The sequence below is a fragment of the Setaria italica genome, chromosome V, assembly GCF_000263155.2.
Source record: "Setaria italica strain Yugu1 chromosome V, Setaria_italica_v2.0, whole genome shotgun sequence".
Classification (NCBI taxonomy): Eukaryota; Viridiplantae; Streptophyta; class Magnoliopsida; order Poales; family Poaceae; genus Setaria; species Setaria italica.
The window spans coordinates 5,396,681-5,421,792 of record NC_028454.1 but is presented as its reverse complement, the minus strand read 5'-3'; the positions used below and the strand labels follow the sequence as shown (position 1 = coordinate 5,421,792).

Genomic DNA, 25,112 nt, shown 5'->3' with positions numbered 1-25,112 from the left:
GCAAACTCAGCATCAACAATATGTTCGAGTTGGGAATTTGGGATACGTGGAATATCCGTGTAGTTTGAGAGCCTTCTCTTTACCCACTGTATGTTTGCATCCACTATGTGATCCATATTTTTTAATTTGGTTCACACCAGCCGACTCTTAGCAGCTTGTGGCGGTGACTTATTGTAAGCTTTCTTCTTCTTTTTTTCAATTGAATGCCACCGCTCCTAGCTTGTTTCTAAAAAATATATTATCACGTAAACACAGGAAAATCAAATTTCAGATGTTTCTTTAAGATCAGAAAAAAACTATGCGCAATGGCTGAATTAATATTTTTTTAGAGAATGATGAAGATAATATTTCGTGACGAAATAATGAAAATAAATGGAGAAATAAACTTTCCGCCAGCTTGTTTTCGTTTCTGGTTTCTCCGACCATCCATCACGCGCCGGCCCAAAATCGGCACTGCGAACACAATCACATGGGCCCTAGAAGATCGCAATCACATGGGCTCAAATTCATATATCGGAATCCATAAATCTGGGAAACAAAGCAGCCTGGCCCTCTCTGTTGGTGGGCTTGTATGGGCCGCGCGGGCTGAAGAACCCGAACGTGAGCATATAGGAGGCCCCCAGTCGCTCGCCTGTCGCCTCCCTCACATCTCGAAGGCTCGAAGCTGCGACGGAGCGAGGGAAAGAGAAACCCTTGCCCTCTCCCCCGACTCCCAGCGTCGCCGCCGGCTTCAGCCGCCGCCGCTCCGGATCTGCGCCCACTCACGCTCCATCTGGTAGGTACTCGCCTTCTTCCCCTGTGATCCGACCCTTCTAGGCCACTGGTCTCGGTGCCTGCCTTCTTCCCCTGTGATGCGACCCTGCTAGCGCCGCCACTGGTGCTGGAGCCATGTGTTCGCTCGATGTGCTTTCAAGTTGATATGAAACTACCCGCCCTTTGCCACCGGATAAATATCGCTTCTAGGGTTCGGATTCCACCGCCCCGACTCCAGTCGCGCCGCCAGGAGCCCCGTCGCCAGGCCCTCCGCATCCCCTCCCCTCCGCGCGTCTGGGCCGTCGCCAAGCCCTCCGCAGCCCTCCCCTCCGCGCCTCGTCCGTCCGCTCGAGCACGGCCGCCGGGACGGCGCTCGCCGAAGCCCGAGTCGACGGGTCTGGATCGAGCCGTCGCCGACACTGCTGCCCAGCGACCCCTGCTGTTCCTCCGCTCCCCGGCCCCACTCACTTCAGCTTGTGCTCGTGTCTGTGCAGATGGAGAGGGTGCTGAAGGATGACGCCGTCGAGGAGAAGGGCGAGCGCGCCCGGATGGTGAGTGTTCACTCCGCTCTCTGATCCGCTCAGTTACTATGCCGGGTTATGTTTGTTTCGTTTTGTGGTGCTCTCCCCTTCTGAGTAGTGGTAGTTTGCGGGAAGCACCAAATCGAATGCCTGGTGTTTCTTTTTGGATCTGTTAAGTTGTGCGGTTGCACAAGTGCTTCAGTAATTTTTCAGCTTGTTCAGTTAGTTTCGAGATTTCGCGACGTGAATATAGGACAAGTTATCAGTTCTGTAGATGTGAGTGTCTCATGTGCAGCTAAACCAGTTAAATCACTAATACTAATTGCATATGGTGTGCTGGCATATTAGACAGCAGTGGAATGAACTAATCTGACTTGCACTCTCTGTGACTAAAACCTGCCAAGAACTTCAGGTGTTTGGTCATGGTTCATAGTACAAAAAATGTCAATTTGAGTTCTATGCCCTTATGCTTAATAGTTCTCTTGTGTGCCCACTCTGTAACGTCATATCCTTGTAGGCTTCTTTTATTGGAGCCATGGCGATTGCGGATTTGGTGAAGACCACACTGGGACCAAAGGGAATGGTATGCTTCAAAGTTCCAAATCTTATACCTGCGAATTACATTTCTGGTGCAAATGTGTTAACAGAGAAACTTTGAACAAAGATGAATGATGGCAGTCATTCACTTTTTAGAGGTATAGTCTCGTTTACCCTAATGTTGACAAGTTATCCTTTTTATATCCAGGATAAGATCCTGCAATCAACTGGCAGAGGCAGGAGTGTTACTGTTACTAATGATGGGGCTACCATATTGAAGTCGCTTCACATTGACAATCCTGCTGCAAAGGTCCTTGTTGGTATCCTTTCAATTGATATGCTCCTCAATGATAGTCTTGCAATCGTGATAGTAAATCACTGTTGAAGTTCTATAATTTCTCCTGATCTAGCAAGCTATCAAGCTATTATTCTTCATATCTACTCCTTATGCCATTTGATCTGTCTGTTGTACTACTTTCTGATGCAAAAAAGAGCTATTCCTTAATGAGTGTCAGACATATCAAAAGTTCAAGACGATGAAGTTGGTGATGGAACTACTTCTGTCGTTGTTTTGGCTGGAGAGCTGTTGAGGGAGTCTGAGAAGTTGGTTAACATGAAAATTCATCCCATGACTATTATCGCAGGTAATTATCATTGCTAGAGGGATAACATGTCTTGGAGCAAATGTTTTGATTAAACGTGGTTCGTTTGACATTCCATTACTAAATCAACAAGCTTTGTTACTAGTACAGCTTTCACATCCTGCCATCAGTTGAGCCATAGTGAATATCAAATCATTTATAGACATATAATATAAGGAGTGAAAATGGATTCTATGGGTAAATATCAGATTTGAAATATGAGGTGCAGTTCACTCAGTTTACATTACTTTTGAAATTATGATTTCCCAAGTAAGCGATGGGCTTCATTGTTTACATTTCTGTGCCTTCATTCTATCGTGATGGACTTCATTGTTCACATTTCTGTGCCTTCATTCTAACTGCATTTCGTTTTCCTGGTTTATATGATGTCTATATTCTGGAAGATTATCTGCAATGCAGGTATTATTGAGGTTACACATCTCTAATTATTGCTTCTTCCCTATACATCAGGTTTCAGAATGGCTGCTGAGTGTGCTAGAAATGCTTTGCTGCAAAGGACAATTGACAACAAAGAAAATACAGGTGAACTGTTTTCTCACTTGTGGTTTTATACTGCATTTGAAATTGCATTGCTGTATCAAGACTATCTTCATGTTCAGTGTAACATTTTTTTGGGTGCACATCAAGTATTTTTTTTCTTAACATAAAAAGTCATTTTACCCTTTTTGCATGTAACTTTTCACTTGCTGAACTACACACAACTTTAGGCTGCAATACATAGATATATCATCATTGAAATGTAGTTTAGTGTCTTTTCCTCATTCATGTAATGTTGCCTCTCGTATATGCCATTGGCCACATTGATCTTACTATAACCTCTTTTTGTGCTACAGATAAGTTCAGAGCTGATCTCATGAATATTGCTATGACTACCCTTAGTTCAAAAATCCTTTCCCAGGACAAGGAGTATTTTGCTGAACTTGCAGTTGATGCTGTCCTAAGGCTTAAGGTATCCAAAATAATGTTGAAATTCTATTATTCCTAGGATGATGCTATCCAGTCATGTTGTCACAATAAAATTCTTAGGATATTCATCGATATGTGTGTAAATTGTGACAGGGTAGCACCAACTTGGAAGCCATTCAAATTCTGAAGAAACCTGGAGGATCTCTTAAGGACTCCTTTTTGGATGAAGGGTATGTTTATTATGAAACAATGTTGTTATTTTGTTCTTCTCTTCATGCTTATCACTACAATTCAATGGCTGTTACTGTCTTCTTCTATTACTTAGTTGTATCTTCTAAGTAGTTCAATGATTAACATTGCACACTGCTCTGCAAGTACTGAATAGTTTACCAGACACAAAAAAGGAACGTAGCTGCTTCTATCTCACTAGCTGATTTCTGTTTCTAGGTTCATTCTTGACAAGAAAATTGGCATTGGGCAGCCGAAGCGAATTGAGAATGCCAAAATTTTGGTTGCAAACACTGCAATGGACACAGACAAAGTTAAGATCTATGGGGCACGTGTCCGGGTGGATTCGATGTCTAAGGTTGCAGATATTGAAGCTGCTGAAAAGCAGAAAATGAGAGAGAAGGTGCAGAAGATCATTGGTCATGGGATCAACTGTTTTGTCAACAGGCAATTAATCTATAACTTCCCTGAAGAACTCTTTGCTGATGCTGGCATACTCGCAATTGAGCATGCTGACTTTGAGGGCATTGAACGGCTAGCTCTCGTCACTGGTGGTGAGATTGCATCAACTTTTGATAATCCGGAGTCTGTTAAGCTTGGGCACTGCAAGGTTATTGAAGAGATTATGATTGGTGAGGATAGGCTAATTCATTTCTCTGGGGTTGAGATGGGGCAGGCCTGCACCATCGTCCTGAGGGGAGCAAGGTATTTCTATTTCTGTAACTTCTGATCAAGTAAGAATACTTTCTTGTATTTATGCATTTCTGATTGCTTGCACGTTGAATATGTATGCCCTTATTGTCTGCAGTGAGCATGTGCTTGATGAGGCTGAGAGGTCCTTGCATGATGCCCTATGCGTGCTGTCACAGACAGTAAACGACACCCGCGTCTTGTTTGGGGGTGGATGGCCTGAAATGGTGATGGCCAAAGAAGTCGATGAGCTTGCAAGGAAGACCCCTGGGAAGAAATCTCATGCTATCGATGCTTTCTCTCGTGCCCTGCAAGCCATCCCAACAACCATAGCTGACAATGCTGGTTTGGATAGTGCCGAGATGATCTCTCAGCTCCGAGCTGAGCACCACAAGGAGAACTGCACTGCTGGAATTGATGTCATCACGGGCACCGTAAGTTCACTGAGACAGAAAAGTATTATTCGCTCATTTAAATTTATATACTGTCTCTGAAACTAACCGTGTTATATGTAAACTCAGGTTGGGGACATGCAGAAACTGGGAATTCAAGAGTCGTTCAAGGTGAAGCAGGCCATCCTTCTGTCCGCGACAGAGGCGGCGGAGATGATCCTCAGGGTCGACGAGATCATAACCTGTGCCCCGCGCAGAAGAGAGGACAGGATGTGATTCGCCCGCACGCGTATCTTTGAATTAGGGTGTGCGTGTTTTCCCCAGTTGCAGGGGGTTACTATGATGGTTCACGGGTGTCTGATTTTATTACGTTTGGGGTGGCAACTGGGAACTGTTTTTTGTGCGACAATGCGAATGTTACAACCTACAACAGTCTTCTATCTAGTATCTAGGCCTTTTGTTTTCAAATCCCCTAGTGATGTATTCCCTTGGTAGCTAATGTCGCATTGTGCTTGTATTGGTGACTGGAGACGTGGCTGCTGCTCCTGGTGTTAATGTGGAATGGCAAGTGCCTGTCGACCTTCTATGGTTATTTTTGTTACCAGAAGTCGGATATTCATTATCTATACAGCTTTACATTTTGGTGGCTTTCGAGTTTCGACCATCGTACGTTGATTTTGGGAGTCACGGCCAACCAGTTCAGATCCTGGCAGGAGGAAGTAATGAGCAGCTATCACTTAGAAATCTTCAGGTTTTCGCAGCAGCCAAGTCCAAGTGGCAAGACGCCTATGCTGCTCTTCAGTTCTAGCCTCCGTTTGGATGCAATCCAGCTGAAACTCGTTTTTTTGTTAGTGGGGTCAACAGTACTAATTTCTTCAAAATTTCAGTGAAAAGTGTTGAGCCATAGACAGCCGTTCTTCTATGATTCTATCTGAAGGAACCGGAGCAGCCGCAGCCCGCAGGCAAAGGCGAGTGACGGGGACGGCCGGCCGGCCTATTGGCACAGGCCTCAGGCTGCTCGGCGTTGTGGGGGGCCAGGTCGGTGGAGGCGGCACCACCCACGCGGCGAGAGCTCAACTGTGGCCGGCAGTCGTCCACGGGCGCGGCGCGAAGGTGGAGTTAACCGCGCGTTCCAGCATAGTCAATCACTGGATGACTGGATCGACACAGGTAGAGGTTTAGTTCAGATTCCGCCTACCCATTCCTTCTCTATGCAAAGGGAAAGATAGCAAGCCCATTCATAGGCTGTGGAGATGATTGCCTCTATGCGATTGCAGTTCGTAGTTTTCGAAAAGTAAAATGCATGCTAATTTTGCTGCTAAGGAGGCTTCGTAGCTGTCCCGCCCATAAGCTGTTCGACGAAATGTCTGAACAAGCCCCTCTGGGCTGAGCAGCCAACCTTGCACTGAACGCCTGAAGCGGTGAAGCCTTTGTCTGCGATTATTTAGGTGCCTAGGGACGCTAACACGGCAACATTCATGGCTCAAGGGTTTTAATTAATTTGGGTTGCACGATCCAAATTTCAGGTTTGACATTTGAAATTTTACATAAGGTTGCGATTTTTTGAGTTGGAGTGCAGGAGCGGGCCTAGGATTTTGACAGCGGTAGAAAAAGCTTAGGTTATAGACTCATTTATAGATGAAGTAAAAATCTCTGGCTCCGGTTATCTCTTCTTTGCCGCTGAATAAGAGGAGAGATTGGAAAGCCTATTTTGTGGTGCTATTTTTTAGTTTTTGAGGAGGAGAGATTGGAAGGTGATGGGTCCGGATGGTATCCCAATTAAGGTGTGGAGATGTCTCGGGGATATAGTCATAGTATGGCTAACCAAGTTGTTCAACCATATTTTTTTGTCGAACAAGATGCCGAAAGAGAGGAGAAGTATACTGGTACCAATATACAAGAATAAGGGAGATATTCAAAGTTGTACTAATTACCGAGGAATTAAGTTGATGAGCCATACTATGAAGCTATGGGAGAGAGTTATCGAACATCGTTTGAGAAGGATAACATGGTCTCTATGAACCAATTTGGTTTCATGCCTGGAAGGTCAACCATGGAAGCTATTTTCTTAATAAGACAAGTTCTGGAGCGGTATAGAGAGAAAAAGAAGGACCTACACATGGTTTTCATTGACTTGGAGAAGGAGCATGACAAAATACCAAGGAATGTTATGTGGTGGGCTTTGGACAAACATAAAGTCCCAACGAAGTACATTGAACTTATTAAGGACATGTACAACAATGTTGTAACTAGAGTCCGAACAAGTGATGGCGACACAGATGACTTTTTGATTAGAAGAGGACTACATCAAGAGTCTGCTTTGAGCCCTTATCTATTTGCCTTGGTGATAGATGAGGTAACAAGGGACATTCAAGGGGATATGCCTTGGTGTATGCTCTTCGCGGATGATGTAGTGCTAGTTGATGAAACTCGAGCTGGAGTAAATAGGAAACTGGAGTTGTGGCGGGAGACCCTAGAGTCAAAAGGTTTTAGACTCAGCAGAACTAAAACTGAATATATGAGATGTGACTTTGGCACTACTACACATGAGGAGGGAGATGTCAGTTTGGAAAGACAAGTAGTGTCTAGGAAGGATACATTTTGATTTTGGGATTAATGCTATAACGAGATGGAGATATTGATGAGGATGTTAGTCGTAGAATCAAAGCGGGGTGGATGAAGTGGCGCCAAGCATCAGGTATTTTATATAACAAGAGGGTACCATTCAAGCTAAAAAGCAAGTTTTATAGGACGGCGATTAGACCTGCAGTGTTGTATGGTGCAGAATGTTGGCCTACAAAAAGACGACATGTCCAGCAGATAAGTATTGCGGAAATGCGTATGTTGCGTTGGATTTGTGTTCATACGAGAAGGGATCAAGTCCGGAATGAGAATATACGTGATAGGTTAGGGGTAGCACCAATTGAAGAAAAGCTTATCCAACACCAGCTAAGATGGTTTGGACATGTCCAACAAAGACCTCCGGAGGCACCGTTACGTAGTGGAATCCTAAGGTGTGATAGTAATGTGAAGAGAGGTAGAGGAAGACCAAAATTGACATGGAAAGATGCAATAAAAGGAGAATTGAAGGGATGGAATATACCAAAAATTTAGCTCTGGGTAGGAGTGCTTGGAAAACAACTATTCATATGCTCGAACCCTGATTTGTAGTTTTTGTTAGGTTTCAACTCTATACCCAACTTGCTTGGGACTGAAAGGCTATGTTGTTGTTTTTTTAGTTTTTGAATACATATACATATTATGTAATACATATGCAAAAAATTTTATCAAAATAATGGATATTCATTTGAATACCCTTGAATCACAATAGGCCCGTCCCAGGAACGCATTCTCTGCGGTTTGTAACATGCTGTCACGGTGGTGGTCTGAGTGGAAGGGGCCGACTGTCCAATGCCTCTGTTGCCAGCTGATAGGTGGTAAATAGCTGACACCCACGTACAGACTCCGAATACTTCGTCAGGAGCACAGGTCCAGGACTCCAGGCCCTGCCCTAGCTCCCAAGAAACTAGAAACTTAACAGCAAAACAGGACCAACACTATCTTAGGGACTACTACTCTGCTAATGCAGGAGTGCAGGACCAACTTGCCCGTGTATAAGCATGCTCTGGATTTTCCTCTGGGACAATGCATTGCAAGGCTTGTAGCAGCTCTGATGGGGCATTGGGGCCAACCATGCCGCGTTAAGTTTTCATATTCGAGATAGTTAGTTGCCAATGCCATGAAATTCGGATTGTAGCCTTGTAGGCCGACAAGTTAGTGAATTTCCAGGATACAGTATCTACTATATCATCCGCAAGTGCTGTTGAAAGTATCCCAGATTATTGAGAATTCTTGGAGCTATCTATTTATGGACAATCTGCCGTTCTGTCTGTAGACGTGTTTTCTAGCTGTTGTCACAGTTTAGTGCCACTTTGATCTTGCTACGATCTATTGTTGGTTGTCATTTATGAGCATGTTGCCAGCTGTTATGCTAACTAGTGGCTCATTCGGGTAATACGGCAAACATCTGATGGTTCTACTTTTTTTCAGGAGGAGCTCGTGAGATTCCTCTCTGCACACTAGTTTCCAGGTTTGCTTTTGCTGCAATAGGATGAAACTGCTATTTTCATTCTGTCCTGGGTCTAATTGCTGTCTGCTTTGCAAAGTACCTCTTCAAATTGTAGCATATATGCAATAGCTGTTCATACAATTGAGGACAGAGGGGTAAAAATAAGATTTTCACCCCTCGCTTAATCTCAAGAAAGGTACAGTGTAACGCTAGTCAGAGGTTGTCAATCGTGATTCATATTTTGTTGATCATGCACTGTCATGACTCATGAGAGATATCGAATAAAAGCTTTAGGAACAAGGAACATTCCATTGTCTTTGAAGACTAAAATTCTATAATGTTCTTTATCTGTGTGACTACTTAATGTCACCTTTGCTCTCTTTTATTTTCCCCGGAACACAAGAGGTTTTGGAATTCCTTTGTAGATTTTTCTTTTGGAAAACTGTTTGGTTGGTTTAGAATTTTCTCAATTATAGGTGCATGGAAAATATACAATCAATAAAAGAGATAATGCATAAGTTTGCATATGTTGATGTCTTGAACTCTTGATGAATCTAACCCCGTTTAAATAAGTTAAATGGTAGCCTAAACCCTGAGCCGGCACTCCAACAGCCAAACTCATGTATATAGTCTGAAAACATGTGATTTGACTTGCATTGTGTTCAGTATTTACTAGAAACTTGGCACGGCCGTTGCCGCGCTTGGCCAGAGTTGGCCAGTGTATATCTAACAACTAACATGGCTGGCCAGTGTGTGTCTCTTTAATCATGGGCTGGTATATCTCTCCTATTTTGTCCATGGTCCACAATTCACTTGTAAGTGGATGATGGGATCAAAAGGATCAGAAACCATATTTACAATATGGAAGCAAGACGAAACATGTCATGTTACGATTTTCCTATATATATTCATGACATGAGCAAAAACAAAAGCGATAAAAAACTGATTATGAAATTAGTTGAAAATGATAACCTTTATGTTTTGCTAAAAATGGAAAAGGTCAGAAATGATATCGTGTCTGTGGTCATTTGCTAAGTTGCATTAATTTATAGTTCCCAACAAATTAGGCACAATTTTAGTAGTAATTGACCACCTTGTGGCGAGGTGGAACCCAGTGCTTGCACAATTGCATCCTTTGTGCTGATTTGGTGAGTCTAGCTCACATAAGAAGTACTCCCTCTGTTCTAAATTATTATTCTTTTGACTTTTCTACCTACATAAGTTTTGCTATGCATATATATATATATATATATATATATATATATATATATATTATGTTAGATAAATAGCAAAAGTTATATCTAGAAAAGTTAAAACGAACAGTATTTTGGGACGGAGGGAGTACGTGTGTCTTTATTTTTGCTGCTCACCAATCAATCTTGGGTTATTAAGAGACAAACTACAATTGCACATATATTCAAATTAGGCGGCTGCAAAACAGCAGACGAAAAGAGAATGCCCTTCAACGCTGATCTGCCACTCCTTTACGGTTTGGCCGTTTGGCAACTTTAACCCCCTTTTTCAAAAGAAAAAAAAATAAAAGGACGCTGTCACAAGTAGCTATATATTGACCGGCTCTGAAAAAAAAAACAGCTGTTGTTGACTCGAGCCTGCGACACCTAAGCCTTACATGCGCCTCACATAGTTACATGTTACGATCAGATACAAGACTAGCATATCCGTGTGTTATCTCGAATCGATGCGTATGCTCGCGGCATGGCATATGTTCCTCGTGCGCGAAAAGTATCAACGCTCTGGCAGTGCAATCGGCTAGAGCTGCACGTGTCCGAATCCTTTGATAATTTCTAGCGCTCGACACTTCGGCAGCACCCTTGTAGCGACTTGGACTTCGAAAGTGGAGCATATATGCCATGTAGTTTATTCCGAGTTTGGCTGATTGTTTGGTTGCAACAGGCCAACAGTGATCCTTGCAAACTATGCGATCAAAAGACTAGCGAGACTCGTGGCCTGGTACCGAGACCGGCACATCCTAAGGTTGATGAAATTGTCAAAAATATCTTTTTGTCGACGGGTATATTGCAACCACTTCGACCATCGTGTGGCCTTCCTTTAAGCATCAAAAGCTTCAAATCCTCATCCTAAACTTCTAAGAGCATTTCCGGTTGCTATCCCTGTAAACTGCCACAGTACCTAAAAATCAGCAAAAAAAACTGCTTTATCATATGATCCACGGTAGTGTTTGGTTTTGGAACCACGTGGGTTGGGTTGGAGCCCACTTTTCTAGGTTGGAGCCGACCCATCTCTTATTTGATTGGAGGGATGGGTTGGACCCAGTTTTTTGTTTGGTTGAGCGGGTTGAGGGGTTGGGATGGATATTTATTTAACACCGTTAGTTGTGTACCCCACCTGTCAGCCGCGGGGTCCACCTGTCAGCCTTTCTCTCTCTCTCTCTTTTCCCTCACTTCCATCTTCTTCCTCCTTTCCTCCCCGCAAGCCATCCTCCTTCCCCACCGAGCCCCCGCGCCGGCGGTCCTCCTTCCCCATTGAGCCCCCGCGCTGGCGGTCCTCCTCCCTAGCCCGCGCACCTCCCCGTCGGCGCCAATGGAGGGCTGCGGCGGAGGGCGGAGGGCGGCGTCGGCGTCGGGCGGGCGGAGGGTGGTGGCAGTGGAGGGCGGCGGCGGCGTTGGGCGAGCTGGCAGACGCGGGGAGGGCGAGTGCGAGGAGAAACGGACCGCGGACGTCGTTTAAGTGGGTCGGGGTGATTCCTTCTTTTTTGAGGGATCGGATGAGCCCAAATCTATAAGGAATTTTCCTCTACTGGGTTGGACCGAACCGCCACCCTCTCCAACCAAACATGGGTCGAAGTGGGTCGGCTCCAACCAAACACTACCTATATGGATTGCTATTTTAGGCTATAACCTAAATTTCTCTCTCCTTTACCCAAATATACCAATCCAACTCCTGGATTGCTATATTCTCTCTTGGATTGCTATTTCACGTTGGAGGGATCAACTGCTCCCCGTCGGAGACATCTGTGCCCGAGCCATCTCCTCCGTCTTTGTGCTGCCTCCGTCTTCCTCGTCGTTGGCCATCGTCCAACGATCGGACCCACCGACCAGCTTGCCACCACCCATCCTCACCCTTTGTGCCCCTTAATTTGGCCCTCGAGCTCTGGCGGCCGTCCTCCTCGCGCCTCTCCTGAGGTGGGAGGCTCGCTGCCGTGCACTGTCCTCCGCTCGATTAGAGGCTGCCTGTAGCCAAGCTCCGTCGCCGCCCCTCCGCTAGCCCGGATCCAAGGATAGCAGCATAGTGGGGCGGGGCAAGCAGCACGGTCTGCATAGGGCGGGTGAGCGGCGCACAAGGAGGGGATCAGAGCAGCTGCGGGCTAGCACGGGAGGGTAGTGGTGATCCAACGCGAGAGGGGCAGCGGCAAGCCGGAACAAGCGAAGCAGTGGAGGGCCGACGCGAGGAGAGTGATAGCGTGGGGTGGGAAGAAGAAGAGGTGAAGAAGATGAGTAAATTTGTAGATTGACCCTAAAAAAGATTTTGTTCGCAGATTAGTCCTTGAAAGGATTATAGGTAACTGGTTTTAGGTATGCTGATGGAGAAGGCAACTTTAGAGTATCTAAATTTTTCTCTCTCGTATACTTAAAAGTGTTTTTAGGTCCTCAAATTTACCAAATCTACTAGAGATGCTCTAAGTTCTGCAAATACCTAACTCAAATAAGTCCAATCTTACTGGACATGAAAGAGAGGGGCGGCTGAATCCTATCAAAGTTCCTGTTAGAGGGTGAAGATTGAGTGAAAAAAAAAATAGTAGAAGCAAAATACACTTAATCCAAATTAACAATGTAGCAATTCCAAATATATAATTTTTTTGATTTCGATGAGATTTGTGGGTTTTTTAAATAATAAGATTTATGTTTAACCAGGTGACGTTAGGGCAAGTACATTGGTATCGTTTAGTAGACGGTCTCGTGCATTGACATATAATTTTGAGACGACTCAATAGACAACTTGTACAATGGGTTGTCTCATAAGTTGTCTGGTAAAGCTATATAATTCCTTAATTTATACCTATGAAAAAAAATATTATAAGTTGTATGGTAACAACAACTCGTACGATAGTTGTTGAGTTATCTCGTAATCCTAAAATTTAGTTCATGAGGCGGTTGTTTCGCGAAATGACGATATCTTTTTTTCTTCTCGCTCCCTCTTCTAAAAAAATTCTGCATGACACTACACGCCGGGAGGGATAAGGGCACGTACAACGGGTTGTCGAGTGCCGTCTGCGTCCTGCCACTTTTTCACAAAACACCCTCGTATGGTGAGGAGACGGTGCCCTCGTCGCCTCGTGAGGCGACGGCGAGCGCTCGTGCTCCAAGAGGAAACCAACGGTAAAACGTGTGTTGTATGCATCGTCTCCTCTCGACGACGGCGCTGGTGGATCCGCTGTGACGAGCGCGCTTTGGTGCGGAGAGATCGGCTGCTTCCCACTCTGTTTCACAGCAGAGATTGCACCAAATCCTCCACCGATGCAACTGAAGAACAAAGCGGTGGCGGAAAAATGGATCGGAGACGGGGAAATGGAGCTGCGGCAGCTTGAATCTCCGCTCACCTGCAGATCCGGGTCATCGCTCCTCGATTTGCCGCAGGTGCTGCCTCCCCACCTGCTTGCACCTGTAGATCTGGCCGGCTTGACCTTCGCAGAGCTCGCCAAGGCCACCAATGGCTTCGCGGAGCGCAATCTCGTCAGCTGCGGCGGGTTCGGGGCCGTCTACCGCGGCGTGCTGGCGGATGGGTCCGTGGTCGCCGTCAAGAAGATGCTGGACTCGGACCCGGACCGGAACCTGGTGCCACTCCGCGGCTGCTGCATCGCCACCGACGACATCGAGGAAGGGAAGCAGAGGTTCCTCGTCTACGACTTCATGCCCAACGGCGCACTCGAGGACTTCATCTACAGGGACAAGGACCTGCATTACGGCGAGATGCGCGCGCGTGGCGGACTTTGGGAGCCCCCGGAGCGGGGTCATGGAGAAGTTCGTGCTCGTGGGGATCTTGTGCGCGCACGTGATGGTGGCGCTCCGGCCGACCATCGGCGACACGTTGAGGATGCTGGAGGGGGACATGGACGTACCGGAGCTGCCGGACAGGCCGCTACCGTACGGGCACAGCCTCATGTTCAGCGAAGCCGGAAGCGACTTCAGCGCCTCGCCGGCGTTCAGTGGCCCGCTGGCCCCGTTCATCACTCTTGTACTGGCTGTAAGCTTGATGGTTTCCGCAGCACTTGCTGATTTTGTTGGTATGCAAGTTCAGGAAAAGTAGTATGTTTTGGAATTTCAATATTGATGCTTAATTTGTGATGATTGGTGAGATAAACTTCCCCTGACTGTCCTGATATTGACTATTTTGTAGGCTATAGCAAATTTTGGTTGACCTTTAAACCCCATTGGATTTCTGATATATGACTGAAGTCTCTTTTAGTAGTTCAACAATGGTTCAACAGTGGTTGAATTGAGATTCTGATAACACTGTAAATATTTTTTTGGTCTTTGCAGTCAGGGAGAGCTAGCTTGGGCGAAGATTTGTATCAAGCTATAACCACGGAGTATATTCCTATAGAGGAAATCTTTGTTTCTCTCAGTTTGAAAACTGAGCATAGTGTGCTCGAGACTATAAACCGGTTGGAGGGTGCAGTGTTTGCATGGAACCAAAGGATTTTAGAGGAAAAGAGCAAGAAGTCCCCAGGACGGCATTCCTGGAACTTCATGAAGGATAGTTCGTCAGAACTTGACAAGATGTCGGTGCGCATCGAAAGAGTCGACACTCTTGTGCAGCTTCTGAAATCCAGATTCCCCAACCTGCCTCCAACCTTTATAGATGTTCTAAAGGTCCAGTACAACATGGTAAGTTTGGCATCCCATCAGCTGTGGATTCTGAACAATGTGGAAGATGTTCGATAGGTCTAAAATGATGTAACTCTGAACATGGACTGAAGAATAACTGCTGTGTACATATGCAGGACGTCGGGCACGCCGTCGTAGAGGCTTACTCTCAGATTTTGTTCTATTACATTAATATAAATATATTCAAATATCATTTATATTCATGTTTCAAAAAGATAGTGTAACTACGATCATCTTATTTATGCTTGATCTTACTTTTTTTATGCTTGATCTTACTTTTTTTCAACAAGCAACACAATAGTATACACAAGTCTTATTTACGATTGATCGTGGCTACATGCGGTCATTAAAAACTTAACAGACAACTAAACAGACAATGGGTTGTACGCGCTGTCTATTTAGGTGTCTTTATATGGTGTGACATCATCATACAGACGACAAACTGTCTGTGGGTTGTACATGCCCTAAGATCCGAGACAAATTTCCAAAAAGACATGACGCATGGGACCCCGTTTACTTTCTTCGTTGTCATTTTAACCGGCCCCACTTCCCCACTTCCCCATCCAGTCCTCGCGCAAGCTCTCCTCCTCACCAAACGGCTGGCTAGACCCGCCGCCGCCGCGCACCAGCAATGGCGGACGCCGCGGAGCTCGTGCGCCTCCTCCGCCTCCGAGCCGCGCCGCTGCCGTCGCCTCCGCAGCGCTCCGGACCATCCTCGCGGCCGCAGCGCCTGCTCAGAGCTCTCCCCCGCCGCCGCCCTCCCCTCTCGCTCCGGTGCCGCGCGCTCGACGCCAGCAGGCCGGCGGCGGTGGAGGGAGAGCGTGGCGAGGAGGACGTGTTCGAGGACGAGGAGGAGTCCTACTTCTCGGTCACCTCGTCGGGGCTCTCGCAGGTGGACTACCTCGGGCAGAGCACCAGGGGTGATTTGAACGTGCGGAGGGAGCGCCTCGAGGCGCTTGGTGAGCTCCAATCTCATTAATTTTAAATTCATACGGTACTTGCTGTTGGTTCGTGGATGATATTACTGCTCAATGTTTGAAGAGTATTGCAATGTGCGACAAAAGCATCAACAACTATATATTCTTATGTGATTAAGTAAAAACGGCTTTCGTAATTGCTAACGGAATACTGCAACAGCATCGAAATTACTACTCCTATATTATAATAACTTCGTTGTAATTGCTCCCACGTGCTTCGATTTTAGGTGGGAATGGCGAGTCAACACTGCATGGCCCTATTGAGGAGATTGCTTGGAAAGAAGCAGGAGAAGCTGAAACGTTGCTTCATGACTTGGGAATTGCAGTAATATTCTATCCTTTTCTTGGTATTGTCCTCGTTAATGTTTGGTGGTATGCATCTTTTGTTTCTATTCATGTTCTGATGTTGTGTCGTTATAAATTCGTACTCAGCGTCACTCTGATTCCAGCATGACCACCATCTTAGTTACCACAGTTATATGCTTGAAGTTAGATAAATTTTAAGATTTTCCACTTAAGGAATCAGTATTTCCTCTTATACTGTTGCAGTAATAACTTTTCACCCAGTCTGCTAGAAACTTGTTTTCTTCTTCTTCTTTTACCATGTCTGCAAGAATTCCATGAACCAATGATGTTTGATCACCCATGGATTTAGACTTTTGTCCACTAAGACTCAATTGTCCTCATGTGCCAGAAGAAGTCGGTAAATCAATGCTCTCTTTCATGCCTGCTGAGTAACATCGTCTCGTATTGGCACTATTTAGCTCTGTTGGGTAAGAATTAAAGAGGTGGCTTGTATCAGAAGCAGTCATTACAAATCCATCAGCAGTCACTACGAATCCATTAGCAGTCAGTGATCTCACACTCTGGCACATCCAAACATGGGTCCTTTAGTATTTGTCGGAAAACTAACATGCTAGTTGAGTTTGACGATATTTGACCATCAAGTAATGGCAAAAGGAAAGAGATGGCTATAGAAAAGTTGTGAAGCGACAATGGTATTTTTTTTTGTTTGCTGGCAGAAGAGAGAATGAGGGTTCTCTTATTGGTGAAAGGAATTTTTTCTCTTGCATTGGTCTTTCAGCTTACAAAATCAATAGTTGTTTCATAGCTTTGAAATTCTTTTGTGCCTTTTTTCTTGGAAAAGGACCCAAACAAGACTGTTAGGTTTTTAGTACTATTTTTAAACAAATCTAATTTACTTTAAAATGCATTCCAATGTCACTGTTGTAAATGGCTTGATAAAAGTTTTTGCATGATGGCTGTTGACAAGGATCTAAGTTTACAAAATCAATAGTTGTACCATAGCTTTGAAATTGTTTTGTGTTTTTTTAAAGGACTCACAAAACTTTTAGCCTTTTTTTTACTATTCTGAGACAAATCTCATTTACTGTGAAATGCATCCCAACATAACTGTTGTAAAGTGGTTTTGCTAAAAGTTTTTTCGTGATGGTTCTTGATAAGGCATTCCCTTTTTTTGTGAATAACCTACAAGTTACATGCCTTTGTAGCAACATAAGCTTCAATATTCAGTGATATATATAGCTTTAGTGGATATTCGTGGAAATGCCAAAAAACCCCAAGGAAATGAGGAATAGAAAACAAGCATATCATGTTGAAAGACAAATTATAATCAAACTTTCATGTACAGTTTTCTGCATTGTAAAAAGCAGAATTAACTTCGCAGTTATGTTCTGTCTGCTAACAGCCTAACATTTTGCTCTGCAACTCCCATTTTTTGGTTGCTCCTTCTCCAATTATATCTTGGTTGAGTATCATCATGATGCAAAAACACTCAGCTTTCAAACAACGAGACTAATGTCAATTTCGTAAAAATGCAGGACCCATTTTCAGTAAGACACTCTCCTCGTGGAATTTTCTGCACCAGGACACTAAATCTTCGATCTATCAGTGTGATTGGCTATGATATGGATTATACATTAATTCATTACAACGTGATGGTACTTCATTGTCCATTTTCTTGATTCACCAATAAACTGTTCTGATACTTGGGGTTCGCACTTTTAGAAAATTCCGTAAATATGTTGAACTGATATGACTGGTTACTCCAAGGTATAATGTATGTATGATCTTAATTCTCAGTGTTGATTAAAGTTGATATTTCTAGATCTTCTGTTCATAAAGTCTATGTCAGGGATAAGTTTATGTGAATTTTCAATGTGATTTGCACTGTAGATTTATTTGAATATACATGTATTGTTTTTCTACAATTACTATGTAGTGACAAAATATTTATGCAGGCCTGGGAAGGGCGTGCATATGATTATGGGATGGACAACCTTAAGAGCATGGGTTTCCCAGTTGATGACCTTAAATTTGATCCTGATCTGGTAGTGCTCTGCTGTGTAATTCATCTGTAATAAGCATACATCACGCCTAGTGATACAATTACTCTATCACAGGTCATAAGAGGTCTTGTTATTGATAAAGAAAAAGGAAACTTGGTCAAAGCTGATCGTTTTGGTTACATTAAAAGGGCCATGCATGGTACCCAGATGCTTTCCACTTCTTCTGTGAGGTAGAAGTAACACATTTGTCAAAGTTTCCACACTCCAGAGGTGAGAATTCTAATTCATGTCTTTGAATAGTGAAATATATGGAAGAGAATTGGTGGACCTGCGGAAAGAAAGTCGATGGGAGTTCCTTAATACCCTTTTCTCTGTTTCTGAAGCTGTCATGTTCATGCAGGTTCCTACCTTTTCCTTTTATGTGATAATCATTTCAATGTGTATGCCACTTAATATCTAAGATTATTTAATCCACGTTCATCTTTCTCATTTGTGTATCTGGAGGGCTAATGATTTCTCTATTATTTATATTTATAAGCGATTGAGTTATATAATTTTCATGAAGCTAAGTGTTTGTCCATATTAATGAAAAACTTGGTAAGAGAGTTGCAGAAAAAAGCTCAGATGAAATACTATGCTAAGTGAGCCAGCTGAAATTCTGGTAGTGGTTTGGTGTTCTCTTCTCTTTTATCCTTGAATACTATGCCTTTTCCTTCCAAGGACTTGGAGTTCGTTTATATTTTACCTCAAGTTCGTTTATATTTTACCTCATAGATTTGTACATTAATTTAGTAAGTTGGGATGATGGCCATTGAGGATGTAACAACCAGATTGTGAATCTTGTGATCATTCAGTTTGGTAGTAGTGAGGTTTGTAGTAGCATCAAATTGTACTACTTAGTGGTGCACTGGCATTTGGCTTGTCCTGAGCAGATTAAATCACGACTGAAAAGTTCATCTAACAAACATGCTGTTTGCTCAGAAGTCTGATTATTTATTCCTAATCCATATGCATTAACACAATTGACCCGGTTTTGATTCATTCAGGGAATAGTTGCAGTGCTTTTGAAATGATTATGTAGACCTTCTAAATCTTAAATGTGATCTCTCACACTAAGCATTTCTCAAGTTTGAATTGTACCATCTGAATATGAGTATTGTGTTGGCCTTTTCTTCAGATGGTCGACAAGTTGGATCAGGGGCTGGTGCCAGCTGAACTTGGACCATTGGATTACAAAGGGCTGTACAATGTAATGTGCACTGCTGCCTCCTTTTCTTTTCTTTTTGAACGGAATACATCAGGGTAAAAAACTGCTGTTGGTAATATGTATTAAAAAAATAAAAGGAATGAATAAAAGTGCATCAATCTATGCAGCAAGAGAAAAATAATGTAGCAGCTATCATGCAATGTCTTTGCTGACTTGTTGTGGAACTTTTGTCCTTGATCACTTTTGCTATGTTATGAAGTTCAGAGTCATTTCTTTTTCCAGGCTGTTTCCAAAGCACTTTTTCGAGCACATGTAGAAGGCCAACTTAAGGTACTATTTGGTTTATTATGTATGATATATGACTATATTGTTTCTGAAAATTTCTTTAGCTGGCTGATATGTAGAGAGAAATAATGGCTGAGCCTGAGCGGTTTGTAGAGCCTGATCCAGAACTGCCTTTAGCTCTTCTTGATCAAAAAGAGGTTAGCACACTGGCACCTTATGGGCTCATGATCAACTCGAAGTAATAGAACCATTACACTGTTATGCTGACTTCCCCCCTTCAAATTTATCAGGCTGGGAAAAAGTTGCTTCTTATTACTAACTCGGATTACCACTATACAAACAAAATGATGAATCATGCATTCAATCGGTTTCTTCCTAATGATGTGGGATGGAGAGATCTTTTTGAGATGGTAAGTTGTATCTCTCCTTTATTTTTTTTCCTCAAACGATGCAGGAGAGCTGCGTGTCATTTCATTAAAATAGAAATATCTCTCCTTTATGTCAGTCGTTGCTTACTGAACATGCTGGCAACTTCATTAAATCATTTGATTCTTTCTTTCTGTAGGTTATAGTCTCTGCAAGGAAGCCAGAGTTTTTCCAACTTTCACATCCATTATACGAGGTTGTAACAGACGATGGGTTGATGCGCCCCTGTTTTAAAGCAAATTCAGGTAGAATTCTTCACGCTGTTACTATTTTGAACCAATAGAATATCTAGTAATTCTTCTTTTTGTCACTGTGAATGAACATATTCCTTTCAAATTGCAAATATGTATCATGCTCTATCTTTATGTTTATTATTGTTCAAAACTTCAATGGATGGAAATCAGAATATATCCATGGCCATGAGACAAACTTCGGGTAAAAGGGCAAGATCTCTTTTCTTTCGTGGTAGTAGAGGAATACAGAAGTATTTGCATATCAATTCCTACTACACTACTTCAGTAGTTTATGACTTCGTAGCTATCATCCAACGTAGTACAGCATAGAATGCAATGTCATCTGATTTGAATCCTGTTGCCTAGGTGGGTTATATACATCATAACTTCCATTGGTTGTGCGTGCGATTGCATAAGAGGCACATGCATGTGCACATGGGTTTGAGCAATTTTTTTTCATTTGGTATCATAGCATAAATTTGATTGTTAAAATTGAACGTGATGCATAACAAAGGAACATTTTTACATTTGTATGATATATATGCCTTGCAAAAGCTTCCACATCTAAGATGATTTATAGTTGTAGTTCCATTGCCAATCAAGAGGGGAGCCACTTGTTCGCTTTTGTTGTGCCAGATATAAAGGTTCTGTGAGGTGCAGGCACCATGTTGTCTCTAATTTTGCTGTTTGGAACTTACCTTTCTCAAGTGCACACATGATTTTCTTTTCTTTTTTTTTTTTTACAACGAGATGGAGGGGAGTTTGGATTGGAAAAAAAAAACCCAAGAGAGCTACCTTCTTTTTCTCTTCAGCCTTTCTATGTTTGTGTAACTATATCCTGGTACCTTAGTTTTTTTCTCTGTATGTTATTGTCTATTTTTCACTGCCATCTTGAATGATAAAAGTTTTGTTTTGTGGCTGATTTTGCTTTCCCTTTTATCAATTGGGTATTTTAGGTGGGCTATACTCTGGTGGCAGTGCTCAGATGGTTGAAAAGTCACTAGAGATTCATGGGGATGAGATATTATATGTTGGAGACCATATTTACACAGATGTAAGCCAGTCAAAAGTTCATTTACGATGGAGGACAGCATTAATCTGCAGAGAACTAGAAGATGAGGTTTGTCTGCTTACCTTTTCTCACTAATTCAAACAAAATGGCAATGTAGTTGGCATTACCACATTTTAATTCTAGCTAATGGGATTTATCCTTCTTGACATTTTTTTGATTCTGTGTGTGATATTTTTTCCTGTCATACATTTTATTTCTGTTTTTCAGAAAACTTTTTTGCACAAAAAAGGTATTTTATTCTCTAACTATCATTGAACACAACTCATTTTATTTTGAGTATTGCAGCAAAACTCCTTAGACTTTCCTTGTCTTACAATATCACATGGGTCCTAAGGTTGGTTTTAGTTTGGTTGGTGCCTATACTCATAATAATACCACTGTGTACTGGTGATATGATGGTAAAATTACATGAAGGGTTCTGTACCATTTATATAATTTTATTCCAATATGCTGCCGATGTGCTTACACTGACCATTGCCCAAGTTAATTTAAAGCATTTTTGCACCATTTGATTCTGAAGTCATCTGGAAGCAAACCCAGATAGGACAACAGGTTACGGTGTATGTACTATGTTGCTGATTAAGCTGTACTTTCTTGTTTACTAACCAATTTCTTCTTCCCTGTTTGCAGTTTGATGCACTGGTCCAAAGCTATGATCAGAAAGAAAAGCTTGTCACACTTATACAACAAAAAGAAATTGTGGGGGATCTTTTTAACCAGCTTCGCCTGGCTCAGCAGAGACGCTCTAATTCACGTCCTGCACAGGTAATAGAGTGAAGCCCAACTTTAATGTGCTACAGCACGTTCAATTCTTGTAGCACGTTCAATTCTTTCTTTTCATATGTTTGAAAATTTTAACCTTTGTATGTATGAATTTTTCTACATCTTAGCCAAGAATGAAGACAGTCCTGTAGTTTTGGCTTATTTTTCAGGCCTCAAGGGAGATAAACAGAAATTTTCAGCATTAACAATACGATATTACAGATATCTGCTTTTGTGTGCACAGCTTCACACAATTTTCTTCTAGCTCCAAACCAAAATTTTGTTCAGGTACTTGATATACTTGTACTGATATACACATTTTTCAGACGCTTGCTGCAACTTGTATGGATGACCATGAGCTTACAGAAAGCATGCAAAAGTTGCTCATTGTTATGCAAAGATTAGATGAAAAGATTGGACCTATGCTGGAATCAGATGGAGAACTTTTTAATAAAAGGTACATTGGTTGCGACCTAAATTCTTATTCTGCTAGTGAATATTGGGGAGTCCTTAAAATTTGGGTGTTCAGATCTATTATCTGATATATTTCTTGCAGGAAGAACTTTTTAATAAAATTAATTGCTTTGAAACCACTGAACCTATTTTCTGCTTCTGATTTCTAATGCCTACAATTCAAATGTCCATGTCTATGGAATCAATTTTTCATTCTTGTTCATAGATCTCCTGCTACATATCTCTTTAATTATTAGAAAAGTAAGCTAAGCGAGTACTTTTCCCTCTTAAGATGGGGTTGGCTGTCACGTGCTGGCTTGTGGGATAAGAGTCATCTGACCAGGCAAATTGAAAAGTGAGTGGCTATGATTATTGTAATGGTGAGAAAAAATATTGTATGGAACTAATTTTACTTTTACTGTAGATATGCTGATATATACACATCAAGGGTTTCAAATTTTCTACACTATACTCCATTCATGTACTTCCAATCTCAAGAACAGGTAAACACACAGCTCCATACAATCTGCTGCACTGTTGACTTTGCCATTTTTCTATTGTCATGTTTATTGGTCCAGGCTCGAAAAATCCATTTTTGGTATTCAATGACACGATACTAATTACATCAATAAAAAATATTATTTCGGCTATCTTGGAGCTTGTGAAGAATATTAGACATGCTATGTAGGACTATTTTGGTCACATTTTTCTATTATGGTGAGTATGAAAGCTGAGCGATAGCTTGGCTGGTAGTGTCTCCCATCAAAGGGGTCACCGTCACCCACCTGGGCTCGAATTCGGGGTGCTTACAAATGTGGGTACCTCTCTAAGAACTGGTTTAAGCGAGTTTCACATCCAGCCTGGGGGTGTCATCACCCTTGTTCATAGTGTTTATTATGGTGGATATGACCTTAAAAGTATCCATCATCCAAGTATGAGGTAGAATGAAAGAGAGTGATACAAGCATACATATGAGTAAGGGCGAAGCACATTTCTCTTATTTTGAAAATTGATATAGTACTACTACATCAATATAAAGTATATTGTTAATGTTATGTACAGTTGTTTAATATGAAACTGAATTACTGAAACTGACATGTGAGCATTGATTTTATCGACTAACCGTATATTTGGAAAATAGGTCTAGGGAACACTATTACTTTTTGTTCATTGGTCGCATCTCATTGCTAAAAATTTTCTTGGCTGCAGGACAATCATCTTTTGTTCATAGGACACTAGATATTGTAAAAATTAAGAGTCCTGCAAACAGGGTGCATTTTATTAGTCTCCTGTGGACAAATTAACTTGTGACCACTATTTCACTTTTTAACTGTTGACTTGCCAATCCTTGAAACATATTTCAGACGTTAGCCCATGATGGCCATTCTTATGCTCGGGGAGAAAACATTAAAGTTCAATGAGCGTTCAAGTCAATGTGGAGAAGACAGGGAAGAGAAACAAAATGATTTTGAGTATGACTGGTGGCTAGGCTGTAACAATTGTCGATTTGGAGTTTTGAACAGATGACCAGAGAATCTTGTATGCATGTACAATTAAAATCATTAGCTCATAGTATGCTGAATAAATCATGTAGCTCATAATACGCTGAGTAAATCATGTACTAGTAGTTTTGTCGTGGCCAAAGAAAAAGGTTGTATTTGGTGAGCCACAACGACCTATGTTGTGTATACCTTCAATTTGCATTGTATATGTAAATTGTGAAGTATGACAAGATGAAGACCAGTACATCACACCATTCGACGCTGTGCAAAACAAAGTTCTTTCGTTTTCTTTTTTGGGTTTGCTTCTTTTGCAACAGGTAACTTTGTTTATTTATTTATAAAAGTAAAAAATTTAACTGGGTGCTGGCTTTGATCGCTTGAAGAGACTCGGTGGAACCTTGCACGATGCACTACTAGTCAGAACGACGTTTGTATTTGTTTGTAACACGCTATGAATAATTCCATACCTTTTATGGAAGGAACCATGTACTGCTCTCGTCGTTTCAAAAATATGGATTAAGTCAAATTTTCCCATCACGGTCATCTTTAATACCAAATAAATGAATTATCATGACATATTTCATGACGGATTTGATAAAACTAATACGATGTTGTCAATGTTAGTGTATTTTGTAGAGAAGTTTGATTCGGGGGACAACTTAAATGGCCCATGTTTTGGAATGGAGGGTGTAGGCTCCCTACTTCAAAACTTGTGTCACGCCAAGATTGCCTTACCTAAATGGTCCTTGTTAGTAGCAGTTAAGGGGTAAATATCATGTGGACAACTCTCATTTGGTGCAACACGTACAAGCTTCACATGGCGTACACAAGGTTTTTAAATGAACCACAAATTAGGCTACCGATGGTGTATCCCCTTTTTTATAAAAGTCCAAAATATGTATTACGGCGTGCGGATGTATATAGGTTAGATAGGAGTCTGTCTAGGCCTAGGTCTTGCTCATCGTTGGAGTTCAACGGTGGAGCTAGGGTTTATCGGGGTGCCATGCTTTTCGTTGCTTATGGACGGAAAAAAGGTGTTTGCTCAACTGCAACTGTTGTTCCTCTCGTCGGTGGTCAGTGACGGTGATATGGTGAGGTGGATTTTGCTCCTCCGGGATGAATTGGGTAAGGTTTCTTTCTCGATTTGTCCGGTAAGGTTGTTTTGGGTCCATCCGGTTGCCTGCAGATGGGACTCTGTTTCTAGGTTGCCCTCTTCGACGGAGGTGCTAGTGCTTGGTCTGGGGAAGCTTGTGCTGCGCTC

At 42.4% G+C, this 25,112-nt stretch overlaps 2 protein-coding genes and 1 long non-coding RNA gene across 4 annotated transcripts; all 3 read left to right on the top strand.

Moving 5' to 3' along the window:
• Window positions 1-644: 644 nt before the first annotated feature.
• Window positions 645-5,340, top strand: LOC101777871 (T-complex protein 1 subunit beta). 2 transcript variants are annotated; one of them, XM_004967809.2, is made up of 11 exons: window positions 645-775; window positions 1,248-1,304; window positions 1,792-1,857; window positions 2,020-2,131; window positions 2,327-2,455; window positions 2,924-2,995; window positions 3,307-3,422; window positions 3,533-3,609; window positions 3,827-4,312; window positions 4,416-4,731; window positions 4,819-5,340. In XM_004967809.2, the coding sequence occupies exons 2-11, from the start codon at window positions 1,248-1,250 to the stop codon at window positions 4,963-4,965; spliced, it is 1,578 nt and encodes a 525-aa protein (XP_004967866.1). In that variant the 5' UTR covers window positions 645-775; the 3' UTR covers window positions 4,966-5,340. The 2 variants fall into 2 exon arrangements, with proteins under 2 accessions (XP_004967866.1, XP_004967867.1); XM_004967810.3 differs by having other exon boundaries at window positions 648-779.
• A 178-nt stretch (window positions 5,341-5,518) lies between these two features.
• Window positions 5,519-8,985, top strand: LOC111257392. Its single transcript, XR_002677839.1, has 2 exons — window positions 5,519-5,859; window positions 8,740-8,985. It is a non-coding gene; the product is annotated as an uncharacterized LOC111257392 (long non-coding RNA).
• A 6,202-nt stretch (window positions 8,986-15,187) lies between these two features.
• On the top strand, window positions 15,188-24,105 carry LOC101776906 (5'-nucleotidase domain-containing protein 4). The gene is made up of 17 exons (XM_004967806.2): window positions 15,188-15,584; window positions 15,830-15,927; window positions 17,444-17,563; window positions 17,864-17,953; window positions 18,026-18,141; window positions 18,212-18,311; window positions 19,089-19,160; window positions 19,401-19,448; window positions 19,523-19,600; window positions 19,694-19,813; window positions 19,969-20,074; window positions 21,019-21,182; window positions 21,765-21,899; window positions 22,223-22,353; window positions 22,642-22,704; window positions 22,774-22,852; window positions 23,714-24,105. The coding sequence occupies exons 1-17, from the start codon at window positions 15,257-15,259 to the stop codon at window positions 23,768-23,770; spliced, it is 1,905 nt and encodes a 634-aa protein (XP_004967863.1). The 5' UTR covers window positions 15,188-15,256; the 3' UTR covers window positions 23,771-24,105.
• Window positions 24,106-25,112: the final 1,007 nt, after the last annotated feature.

Bases quoted from the DNA above. Each gene is read 5' to 3' on its own strand.
- LOC101777871 (XM_004967809.2), top strand. From the start codon at position 1,248: ATGGAGAGGGTGCTGAAGGATGACGCCGTCGAGGAGAAGGGCGAGCGC. The intron at 2,996-3,306 runs GTGAACTGTTTT...TTTGTGCTACAG, and splicing joins TGACAACAAAGAAAATACAG to ATAAGTTCAGAGCTGATCTC. The intron at 3,610-3,826 runs GTATGTTTATTA...TTCTGTTTCTAG, and splicing joins GACTCCTTTTTGGATGAAGG to GTTCATTCTTGACAAGAAAA.
- LOC101776906 (XM_004967806.2), top strand. From the start codon at position 15,257: ATGGCGGACGCCGCGGAGCTCGTGCGCCTCCTCCGCCTCCGAGCCGCG. The intron at 15,585-15,829 runs GTGAGCTCCAAT...CTTCGATTTTAG, and splicing joins GGAGCGCCTCGAGGCGCTTG to GTGGGAATGGCGAGTCAACA. The intron at 18,312-19,088 runs GTTCCTACCTTT...CCTTTTCTTCAG, and splicing joins AAGCTGTCATGTTCATGCAG to ATGGTCGACAAGTTGGATCA.